Source organism: Brachionichthys hirsutus, chromosome 22 (assembly GCF_040956055.1).
Source record: "Brachionichthys hirsutus isolate HB-005 chromosome 22, CSIRO-AGI_Bhir_v1, whole genome shotgun sequence".
NCBI classification, from domain to species: domain Eukaryota; kingdom Metazoa; phylum Chordata; class Actinopteri; order Lophiiformes; family Brachionichthyidae; genus Brachionichthys; species Brachionichthys hirsutus.
The window spans coordinates 8,536,260-8,547,887 of record NC_090918.1 but is presented as its reverse complement, the minus strand read 5'-3'; the positions used below and the strand labels follow the sequence as shown (position 1 = coordinate 8,547,887).

The following is an 11,628-nucleotide window of genomic DNA, read 5'->3' as shown; positions in this document are numbered from 1 at the left end:
TAGGCGTTTGGCCTGTTTTTTTTTTTTTTTTTACCGATAGATGGTCCTGGTCAATGCCTGAGCAGGTCTCAGCATGTGGAGTGGAGATGGCAGCCAGTTTGGGTGTCTGCCGATCAGTTTCCGGTTCAGGTGGTCTCCAGTTGCTGCCAACTGCTGCCCAATGGCCCGCACTGCTCTGTCGTTTGTCCTGTACATGTAACAGGCATGGATCTTTTTTTCTTTTTTTTTTAAACAAAAGCCATTTTATCTCTTCTTGGTCTGACTTGAATACATTTTCAAAGTGGTGGCCGGGGAGGAAGGGCTTCCACTGTACCTGAGGTTAACATCAAATGCGGTTCCAGAGTCTCCCTCGCCAGGTCCAGCCTGGAGGGAGACGACACGATTCAGCTCCCTTGTTTGTTCTACCATCTTGCCTTCTGAGGAGACAACAGTAACAAGCAAATGATTCACATTAGAATGTGTGACAGGAAGCGCCTGGGATTTCATTAGCAACACGGCAGACAATGGCGCCACGGTTTAGGGGTGTTTGCATATTATCCTTGTCTGACTTCCAACGTTTAAAAAAAAAAACGAACTGTGTAAATACAGGATCATGTGACCAGGATAGGTGGTGCCTGTCCTACCTGTGTGTGTGTGTGTGTGTGGGTGTGTGTGTGGGTGTATTGACAAAAACAGGCTCTCCCATGTTTCTAAAGGCTGTCGCCAAATCGTCAAATCACTGATATGCCAAAGGTGTGTTTAAATTAGACGATGGTATTTTTAACTAGTAAATAAGATAACAATAATCTATCTTTATGACTAGATTTATGGCTTGATATTTTCTGTTTTTCCCTAAACAACATATTGTTCCTGCCTGTGTGCACCTGCTCTCAGACCAGTTCCTGTTGTGCCGCGATGCAAATGATCCATTTCCATAACTCAAATCAACCCACACTGCTCTTTATACTCAACAAGAAGAAATACACACTCGATTTGTAGGCATTTTACACGCTTATTTATTTATAAGCAATTATGTTTTACCAAAATTAACATTCTACAAATTGTGGGGTAATCATAGGGATTATCGTTACTATGAAAATGTGAATAAATATTAGAGAACCTCGACAATAGCCTTGGCTCCAAAAGTAAAAGCCCACACAGAAAACAGTAGTAATCATGTTATAGCTTGTTTGTCCTTTGTAATGACATATTGTCATAACAAAGGCATGATGTCATTCTTCCCACACAAAGCGAAGGTCGTTTAGAAGATCAGTCGTCTTGGATTACAAATACAGTTTGTCGACATTAAGGAGCTTTAATAATATTTTTACGCTATAATTTAAAAAATATAGCTGGAAATTGAAACTATAGTATAATTGTTGCAGGCCAGGTTGTCCAATAAAAAAAGGAAGACCTACCTTTTGAGTAGATTAAAGTAGACGCCGCCCTGTAATGCGCAAAAATACATTATTGGTAAGTCTTCTTAGAAGTCAAATAAATACTTTTACAGTTTATTATTATTAATATTTGCACTTACAGCAGCGTCCTTTAATCTCGTTGTTCTCAGGTAACTGCCACAAACTATGATTGGCCACGCCTTTACCTGCCGCTTTCACCTGTTGCCACTAGAGAGGGCACGTCCTCAACATGGACTGTATTTTTTTTTGAAAAACAAAACACAAGATCCAGTTTTGGTTTCAGCGAAAGAAATGGATGCTTTCTTTTTCTACCAACGCGATCAAAAATTCAATAGCTACGAGTGATAAAAATGAGGATAGCCTCTATGTATCCCTAATAAGGACATGTCATTTTAGTCTCTTTGATTGGTTTTAATACAACATTTAGAATATGAAGTGAAGTTTTGAGGCAATTTAGATTAATAAAGGTGTTTTATTATGTGAAGAACTAAACTTGTCTAAATTATTGTCAACGTTTCAGTATGTATTTGAATGCGCTGCAGAATTCAAAAGATGTTACAACACTGACATCTGCTGGCACACTGATGTAATTACATCTTGAAGTGACGTCATTTCGTTCTACGTTGCTAGGATATTCCGCATGCACGCAAAATACGTCGTTTGTAAATGTTCTTGAGATCATTTCTTACTTTTATTTTCCCACCACGTTGTAATTATGTCGGGGTATAAAATATTCTTGCGTGTAAATGTCTTTTTGCGTGTCAATAACCGGATTTAAAGTAGTTTTACTGCCGTGGGCGTTTTCGCCATCTGTGTCCAGCTCGCTCCACGCCGCCGCCCTGAATCAATACAAATTGGAATGTTAGCAATAAAACAGCTAGCATAGCAGCAGTTAGCCGAAGCTATTTGTGATGCTAGCCAATCCGCCCTACCGCTTTCTTTTTGCTATGAGTCTAAATAACGACAGTCGGGAGAGATTGCATCAATGGCTGGGAGACTGTCAGCCCATCATCTGCATCGATCCTGGGCAGCCTGCTAACTGATGACTGGCTGCTTCACGATATTGATCCGCAGGTAAGGGGCTCTCATGTTAGCTGCATGCGATCCTTTCTCCTTAACATGTGTTTGTGCTATATGTGTTTGTTCCCCCACCTGTTAACCTGTTGTCTTGTCGTCCACCCCAGTGGGAGGTACCATGGCCGGCAAGGTAAAGTGGGTGACAGATATAGAGAAATCGGTGCTCATCAATAACTTTGAGAAAAGGGAATGGATCCCTGTTACAGAGAACGAGGACTGGAATTTTTACTGGTGGGTCCCCCCCCCGGATACACAGTACATTCAAATCTTTAATCCATTGCAGTCACCAATAAAGGCAACTCCGATTAAGTAAACATAGGGGAGTAAAAAAAAAAAAAATCCAATATATTACAATTATTTTACCTCGTTAATGCTGATTTTATTTGTAATCCACGTGCAGGATGAGCATCCAGACCCTCAGAAATGTGTTCAGTGTGGAAACCGGCTATCGGCTGTCAGACGACCAGATGGTGAACCACTTCCCCAACCACTACGAGCTGACCAGGAAAGATTTGCTGATCAAGAACATCAAACGCTACCGCAAGGAGCTGGAGAAGGAGAGCAGCCCGCTGGCAGAGAAGGATGACAATGGAAAACACCTTTACTTGGGTATTTTCTTTATTTTTTGTGCTCCTTTGTTTTCCTCACCGAAGATAAAAACGCCGTTCTAAATATTCTTTGCGCTCTGTGCTTTCGTCAGATTTTGTGCCCGTCACGTTCATGCTCCCTGCCGATTATAATCTCTTTGTGGAGGAGTTCCGCAAGAACCCCTCCAGCACTTGGATCATGAAGCCTTGTGGGAAGGCTCAGGGCAAAGGCATCTTCCTCATCAACAAACTTTCCCAGATCAAAAAGTGGTCCAGAGACAGCCGCACCTCCACGTGAGCTACCGAAGCCGTCATCGACACACGGCTCACGTTGGGCTGAGGATTTAGATTTACCGATATTTGGCTTTTTCTTTTTCTTTTTTTGCCTCCAGATTTGTCGCTGCAGCGAGTGGCAAAGAGGCCTACGTCATCTCCCTGTACATCGACAACCCCTTGTTGATAGGAGGCAAGAAGTTTGACCTGCGTCTCTATGTTCTGGTGACCACGTATCGGCCCCTGAAATGCTACATGTGAGCCTTGAATGTTGTTAACACGCTCAGATATTGGAAACACACACACTATCTAGTACCTGTATTACGTAATCGATTGAACTCTCTCTGTGGTCTCATCCTCAGGTACAAGCTCGGCTTCTGCAGGTTCTGCACGGTGAAGTACACGCCCAGCACCAGTGAACTGGACAACATGTTTGTTCACCTCACGAACGTGGCCATCCAGAAACATGGAGTGAGTCTGTTTCCCGTTTGGCACGAGTAGAAGTGATTGATAGGACGTTTCAAATCAACATTAAGTGAGATGTGTTAGGTATCAGTACTGCACTTGTTGTGGGCTCGGTGGTGGACGCAATACGTTGAGGTTTAAATCATACTGGCTCGTAGGTTAAGATCCCTGAAAAGTGTTTCAGTGTGTATTTAGACTGTGTACTTTTATTTAAAGGATGACTACAACCATATCCACGGAGGCAAGTGGACGGTGAGTAACCTCCGTTTGTACCTGGAAAGCACCAGAGGGAAGGAAGTGACCAACCGGCTGTTTGACCAGATCCACTGGATCGTGGTGCAGTCGCTGAAAGCTGTGGCTGTAAGTGAAGTGTCTGACGGCTACTCCCCCAGTGAAATTACAGAAGATTTGAGCTAGCTAGCTAGCCCTCCGATAGCTCAGTTGGTAGAGCGGAGGACTGTAGCGGGAGCCCCAGCCATCCTTAGGTCGCTGGTTCAAATCCGGCTCGGAGGATTCTCTTTTCATGAACAGAATATTCAAAACAGAGAAATATTCTGTTCCAATATCTGTAAAATAGTAATCATTGGTTAATCAGTTACAGTATTATTATGAATTATTCAGTGAGAGTGACCGGCGTGTTTAGGAATGTTCACTCATCCTCCGATAGCTCAGCCGGTAGAGCGGAGGACTGTAGCGGGAGCCCCAGGTATCCTTAGGTCGCTGGTTCAAATCCGGCTCGGAGGATTCTCTTCTTGTTGCGTCTCTGAACAGAATATTCAAAACAGAAAAATTATTCTGTTCCAATATCTGTAAAATAGTAATCAATGGTTAATCAATTGCAATGTTATTGTGGCCGTCACAGTACACTGTGATTAATCATGATTGTTCACAAGTATAAAAATACGTGCCGGTATACCAGTATGATAGATAGATAGATAGATAATAGATAAATAGAAAAATATTTTTGAGATCTTCACGACAGAAATAGTAGAGAAATCTCTGAATTCTTTAGTGAGAGTGACCGGCGTGTTTAGGAACGTTCATTCATCCTTCGATAGCTCAGTTGGTAGAGCGGAGGACTGTAGTGGGAGCCCCAGGTATCCTTAGGTCGCTGGTTCAAATCCGGCTCGGAGGATTCTCTTTTCATGAACAGAATATTCAAAACAGAGAAATATTCTGTTCCAATATCTGTAAAATAGTAATCAATGGTTGATCAATTATAATGTTATCATGGCTAACGCAATGCACTGTGATTAGTCATGATTGGTGACGGATCCGTGCAGCGTCTGTGATGCTGCAGCCGCTGCACCCGTTCGCCTGTCGACCCCGAGGTTCTTGAACTCCAACAGTTCATCCAGCAGCTTAGAGTAAATATTGTTCAAGACAAAGCAGAGGAGGACTTTTGTGTATCTTTACTTCATTTCCTTGCTTTTGGGATGCTAGGTTACAATTATTCTGACTCGCTTCATCAGGTTGTGGCTCACAAATCCAAAGCTGCTAATCCCCATCAACGTCGTGACGTCTTTTCGTTTCGGCACAAGAGTCCGCTCGGCCTAAAACCCGCTTCCCTTTTCTGCTCAGTCTGACTCACTTTGCTTCTCTGGCCTTAGCGCTCAGATACTTTGTGTACCAGTAGTTCTCTTCCCTGAGGCATTCTGTCTTGCAATCGAATGCTCCCAGCATCTTGTAATCACGCAGTCAGCTCGTCTCCCTTGTTCAGTGTGTCTTCCTCTCTCTGCCAGCCCGTGATGAACAACGATAAGCACTGTTTCGAGTGTTACGGGTATGACATCATTATTGACGACAAGCTCAAGCCGTGGCTTATAGAGGTGAGTCGTTTTAACGCATCGCTATTCCATGTACACGAAGATTTCTAACATTTGACTTCTTTATGTCCCTGAGGACACCAAAGATACTCGACGTGTTTCGACAGTGACACTTTCCATTGTCTTCACAGTGAAGCAACTTTAAATACCCTTAGGGTGTATCCTTGTGTGTGTGTGTGTCTTCCTTTCTGTCCTCAAGTGTGTGCTGAAGGTGTGTCTTTAACCCTTTATTTGCATTATAGCAGCTAAAAATATTTTGTATTGCAAGTACTGCAGCGCAGCAGCTGGAGAAACGCCTGCTTGATAAGGGGCAAAAGAAAAACAACAATGCTCACATGCTCACTCTCACCAGGTCAACGCCTCTCCCTCGCTGACCTCCAGCACAGCCAACGACCGCATCCTGAAGTACAACCTCATTAACGACACGCTGAACATCGTCACGCCCAACGGGGACGTCCCAGACTGCCGCTGGAATCGCAGCCCGCCCCGAGACGCCCTTGGCAACTATCAAGTCCTGTGAGTGACACAGAAATAAATACACATTCCAGTCAGACAAAGGTGCGGCGCCAGAAGTCAACGCAGCACCCGCTGTGCTTTCACTTGCAAAAGCAGATTCTATTGTGTTGTTGACCTGTGTGAAATTGATACTTAAAACTCGGTTCGGATCGGGAGCGGGCTTGTGCGCCCCCTCCTGACTCTATTTTCAGTCATGCCTAAGCCCTTCGATAGCTCAGTTGGTAGAGCGGAGGACTGTAGTGGAAGTGCTGGAAATCCTTAGGTCGCTGGTTCGAATCCGGCTCGAAGGAGCGATGTTTATTTGTTTTGTAATGTGGTTCAACCAGAAATAACATCCAGTGTTCATTTCTTCATTGTCTCTCCTCTGCCAAAGTAAAGAGAGGTTGATAATGTTAGCGTTGCGTCTGCTCTGCCCGGTCTTCCTTCAGTGGCACCGTTTTTATCAGATGACAGAGGGCCGGAGGATAAAATAAAAAGCTTTTAAAAGTGACATTAACTCTTAACGGACAGGATGGGGCCTGTCGAAGCCTCCATTGTTCCTGACAAACTCACCTGAGAAGACTGAGGGGGGGGGGGGGGGTTACCAACTGGCTCTGTTGCCTGAATTCGACTCGCGCAACATCAATTCAAGTTTAAAGAAAATCAAGTAGAATGAAAAACAAAATGAATTCTATAATAATAAACGAAAGCATATTTTCAATCATTTTTTTCTATTTAGAGTTTAGCAATGGGGATATTTGATAAAGTAGATGCACGCCTTGCTCCATGAGTCGCCCCCCTGATGCTGCTTGTCGCCAGGTACGACGAGGAGCAGGTGCAGAATGAGAACGCCGAGCGTGACCTGCGGAGCCGCTCGGCTCAGTCGTTGGGGTCAAAGGCCACCAAGGGGGGTTCAGGCGTCCGCCCTGCCACTGCCACCTGGAAGTGAGATGACAACTGCAGACTCTGACGGACTCGCTGTGCATTACTACAGTTCACAGTGAGGCACAGGGGTCGAGAAACGGCTCTCTTTTTTCCACAACTATTAAATGCGTACTAAAAAGTAGACCTTAATAATGATTTTATAAATCAGTATGCATATACAAGGGGGGTTCTTAGATTTAATGCTGAACCCCTTGCACTGCATTGCTTTATTTTGGGTTGATTATTGCATAATGAATTTGCAGTTTGAGTACTGACACACGTGATGCACATCTAAGGGCGAATATGAGTTGAGAATGTATTCATCTCAGTATTAGCTGTTTAGTTCCTGCGAGAATGTCGTAATGCCAGAGGAAATAAAGTGTTTGTTGTTTTGGAAAGAATGTATCATGTAGTATTGATGAGTGTGACTTTGGATTGTTCATTTGTATGATAGTGAGTTTGCCCACTCACTATCAACCCAGGCTGAAGTCCATGAACGAAATTATCATTATAATCACTTTATTTACGCTGGAAAAAAGGCTGTCTTCTGTCACTGGAAAGAAAGGGGGCAAAAGTTCCAAAGTGTGATCCAATCTTTCCCACATTTAGAACAGTTTGGTGCTTTGTGTGTTCTTAAATCTAGAATTGTGGATTCTCGACTTGAAATAAGAAGCAAAAAGAAACTCAAATGATTATGCACTTCTCTGTTTTAAAGCCTTTGTTCAATCTAATCTGTCTGGAGTTTAGATTAATCAGAGCTCAGTCCTTCGAAGGGAAAACGACCTTTATGCTGTTTATTTAAAGTCACTGCATGGCAGTTCTTGCCCTTCAAAGCTTGACATTCCTTCTCCACCTTTTCCTCCTAATTCACGGGTTGACTATGACATGCAGAATAATGTGTATGGTTGTATTGGCCTGTCGTCATTATAGGGCTGTAACACATACACAAAGATCAGTTTACAGATTCAACTCTGAGGTGTGTCTAAGTCAACCAAGACTCTGAGTTGATCTGAGGTTATTTTGTGTTTTTTTTTTTTTTTTTTTTGTCTTCCTTTCACTGAAACATCCATATTGGTGCTGCCTTAAACTTTAATAATTGCTCACTTTAAATCAAAGGTCATTGAGGAAAAACTTGTTGTCATTTGGCTAAGATTTTAAATAAGTGTGATCATTTACAGCAGTTGCAAGATATTTAAGTTCCAATAAAGAGATTTTTTTTTCTAATTTGTGGACAGTTGTCTTGTTTCTCTAACTGGATTCAATGTTAAAGATGCAGGATGTTTGTAGTAATTAATTTATGCTTTATAATTAAAGAATTTAGGGAGAGTGTAGGCAGTTTGAAATAAATCAGACGACCGGTAATATTTATTTCACTAGTCCTATCTACAGACCCCACAGTGGAAACCAGTAGAGAGCCTGGGGATTCAATCACGAGCAAAGGGATGTGACGTCAGACAAACGCGTCTCAACACAGTTTGCATAACGTTAATCAAATGTAAATGTTGTATAATCGGATATAAATGAATATCTAATTTTCTTTTTTGACGTCTGTCTTGTATTTAATGACGTCACTATTCTATCGAACATCTGTGGCGTTTCCTTAAAAATAGAAGAAAAATTGGTTCAATATGGAAAATATTTAGCGATCATATCTGTAGCGACAATATGATGCGAAAAATACTAAATTCAACGTTGAACGCTTAACTCAAATTCGTAATAATGAGATAATGTCCAGTTACCTCAAAAATGCTACTTAAATTGTTTTGGATTTTGCGCCATAGTGCTGCTTTTATTTTGAAATATCCGACCGGATGTGTTACGTCGTCTCGGGGCTAAAGGACGATTGTGTCAAAAGAGTCAATCAATGGTGCCGCTGCTGAGAGAAACAGTCTAAAAAGATTTCCTAGATTGGTACCTACGTGGGAACTGGCTCGCTATTTGGTCCTAAACAGTCAGGAGCCATAAATCCGTGTCAGGTAAGCTCGAAACGACACTTTCATGTTGTAGTTCTTTAAACTTTTTACTGAAAGAGGGTTTTTAGCTATTTCGCTAACATCAGAGAGCTACGTTAGGGGCTAACATTAAAGTTACTCCCCGATTGCTACCGGAGTGTTCTTACACACTTATTCACCTCAATGCTTTTTATCTATGTTATTATATTATTATTTATATTAAAGTTTTATCTAGTTCACCGCTGAAGTATTCCGAGCCCAATCACCATGCTAAGCTAACACCGTTAGGTCGTGCGTTACTGTCCGCTTTCGAATGTTTTATTTTAAGCAACACAATTTTAGTTGATGGTTAAAGATATTTGCACCACAGCTGTCAGGATCTCACACGGGGGGAGAGACTAGCGCTCCATTGCGTGCAGCAAAGGGCGGGGCGGGTTCCGCAAGTGGAGATTAGCGCCCCCCCCCTTTGACCCGTGTCCGTATCATCCTGCGTGAAATGCCTTCAGAATGACGTAATGCTGTCATTTCTATGACGCGATGGAGGTTCTCTGCTTGAGTTCGTTTTCAAGGCTTCCCAGGCCATCCCGATCTTTCCTGACTCCTGCGTTACACGTTACACGTTACACGTTACACGCTACACGTTACGCGTTACACGTCAGACTTCTGGCGCTGTTTGTGCTGCAATATTCTGAGCAGTATTGGTATTTAGACAAGACGGGCTACCAAGATGAAGCAATAATTAAAAACTGAATTAAACCCTGCTTCTTCCACTTTCTTGGCAGGGGGGGGGGGGGGGGGGCGGTAAATGAGCCGATTGTGGAATCGAGCTCAACTTGGCTTCCAGTTTCGCTCTCCAGACACTGCCTCCATTGATGGGGGTCTTTGCTTGTGTTCTAGTGGAGCCCGGAGATAAGGACAGTGAGCGTGAAGCGCAGGTGCAATCACAGATGAAAGAGTGAATCGATTTATTTGTCAGTCGATCCACAGAAAGGCTCAAAGGAAGGGAGATCAAGTCTTTTTTTTTTTTTTAGAACCGGCCATTCGTTGATCTTCTGGTTCTTGTAGAATGCGGAAGTGGAGGTTTTTTTGGTTTCTCTGACGTTGTGGTCGTCGTGACACTTTAACTCAAAACTCTTCAGCATTAAAGCGCACCAGGAGATGCTAATCTGCTCCCTGCCCCCCCTTCCCCGGCATGTAGCGCAGAAATTCCCTTCGTTATTGCCGTCTCTGTGCTGCTGGCGTGTCCACTGGAAAATGCTTGAGAGTGTGGAACAAATGCTATTGTTTCTCCCTGGGGGGGGGGGGGCATGGGGGCTTTTGATCAGTTATGTTGAGACTACAGTTCACCTGGTGTTTGTGGACCAACGGTGTCATTGTCTCGTGTTTTCGGGCCTCATGAATGCAGCTTGAACACAGTTTGAAGCTCAGTCGGTCGACGTAAAGGCTGGAAATGTGAAATTGAGTGATCCGCGTTCAATCTGACAATTCTCTTTTTTACGATCGGCGGTCCTGTGCAGCTGCCGAGCTCACGCGAGGAAGGAGGGCAGAGGTGAACAAAATCAAGGTCATGACCTGCAATCGCCATGGAAACTTCTAACCTTGGAGTTTATGCAGAAGTGTGTGTTTAAAAAAAAAAAAAAAAAAAAGCTCATTTCTTTCATCAAAGTTGGGATTTAGCAACGTCTTGCTGTGAAACTGCAATATCGACGGGGTAGATTAGCTCAGATGCGCTTTATGCAACAAAGGAAGGAAATGGAAACAGAAAAAAAAAAGACCCCGGTCAGGTCAGATAAGCAGCGTTCATTTTAGTAAGTCAAATACCTTCCAAGTCAGCTTAATGTTTAATTATTCTCTCTTCCTGCAGTTTCCAAGATTAACATTTACACTCAGCTTTTAAGTGTTTTTTTTTTTTGTCTTGGTTTATATTTCTGTAATTATTATTTTGTAATCAATACGGTGATTAATATCATTCCAGCAAAGGTTTGGTCTGGAAAAATACTCAGAAATGCACTGGAGTTCCAGAAGGAATGCTCCTCCCAGTTCATTAAATTGATTAATAAGCAAATACTTCAACATTTGCTGAGGTCATCTTTCAAGAAAACTATGAGCGGTGGCTGTTGATTGGACCCCAGTTCAGTTTTACGTACTTTTACTTTAACTCTAGGGCGTTTGTAGTTTGTTTATTGCAAGGCATCAACCAGGAAAATGTGATATGTGTTCTCAACTAACGGCTTACATCTTATAGACCAAAGAGAAAATAGTCTTCAGGAATAAATGGTGCAGAAACAGCTGGAAACAGCTGGAGGGAAAGGTACCGATCGGTTCCTCTTGTGCGTAAAACCCCGGAGAAGTAAGTCACGCGTCTCTATTTGGAAACCGGACGGGAGCTTTGATTCTTGTTTAGGTTGAGGCTGACGCAGACGAGGCTTTCGTGTGCTTTTAATAGCACGGTCATATCTTCGCATCCTCCCTCTCCTCCCACCTCTTCAGCTCGCCGTCTGCTGCCGCTCCATCGAGCCGTTTATCCGCAGCACCGATCGACGGCTGATTCTTGAAATGCTGTTTTGTGTAGAATTAGTTTCGTGATCGGTGACAGTGCGGTGGAGCCGGCTGAAGCGTCTCACAGCGGCGG

General features: G+C 43.1%; 1 protein-coding gene and 4 non-coding genes across 5 annotated transcripts; all 5 read left to right on the top strand.

Moving 5' to 3' along the window:
• Positions 1-2,592: 2,592 nt before the first annotated feature.
• On the top strand, positions 2,593-7,069 carry ttll1 (tubulin tyrosine ligase-like family, member 1). Its single transcript, XM_068755284.1, has 9 exons — positions 2,593-2,705; positions 2,875-3,083; positions 3,175-3,355; positions 3,454-3,591; positions 3,697-3,805; positions 4,016-4,159; positions 5,542-5,628; positions 5,978-6,141; positions 6,940-7,069. Exons 1-9 carry the CDS (start codon positions 2,593-2,595, stop codon positions 7,067-7,069), a joined length of 1,275 nt encoding a protein of 424 aa, XP_068611385.1.
• On the top strand, positions 4,226-4,312 carry trnay-gua (transfer RNA tyrosine (anticodon GUA)). The gene is given in 2 exon segments: positions 4,226-4,262; positions 4,277-4,312. It is a non-coding gene; the product is annotated as a tRNA-Tyr (tRNA).
• On the top strand, positions 4,457-4,543 carry trnay-gua (transfer RNA tyrosine (anticodon GUA)). The gene is given in 2 exon segments: positions 4,457-4,493; positions 4,508-4,543. It is a non-coding gene; the product is annotated as a tRNA-Tyr (tRNA).
• Positions 4,848-4,934, top strand: trnay-gua (transfer RNA tyrosine (anticodon GUA)). The gene is given in 2 exon segments: positions 4,848-4,884; positions 4,899-4,934. It is a non-coding gene; the product is annotated as a tRNA-Tyr (tRNA).
• On the top strand, positions 6,345-6,431 carry trnay-gua (transfer RNA tyrosine (anticodon GUA)). Its single transcript is given in 2 exon segments — positions 6,345-6,381; positions 6,396-6,431. It is a non-coding gene; the product is annotated as a tRNA-Tyr (tRNA).
• Positions 7,070-11,628: the final 4,559 nt, after the last annotated feature.

Bases quoted from the DNA above. Each gene is read 5' to 3' on its own strand.
- ttll1 (XM_068755284.1), top strand. From the start codon at position 2,593: ATGGCCGGCAAGGTAAAGTGGGTGACAGATATAGAGAAATCGGTGCTC. The intron at 2,706-2,874 runs GTGGGTCCCCCC...ATCCACGTGCAG, and splicing joins GAGGACTGGAATTTTTACTG to GATGAGCATCCAGACCCTCA. The intron at 3,806-4,015 runs GTGAGTCTGTTT...TTTTATTTAAAG, and splicing joins TGGCCATCCAGAAACATGGA to GATGACTACAACCATATCCA.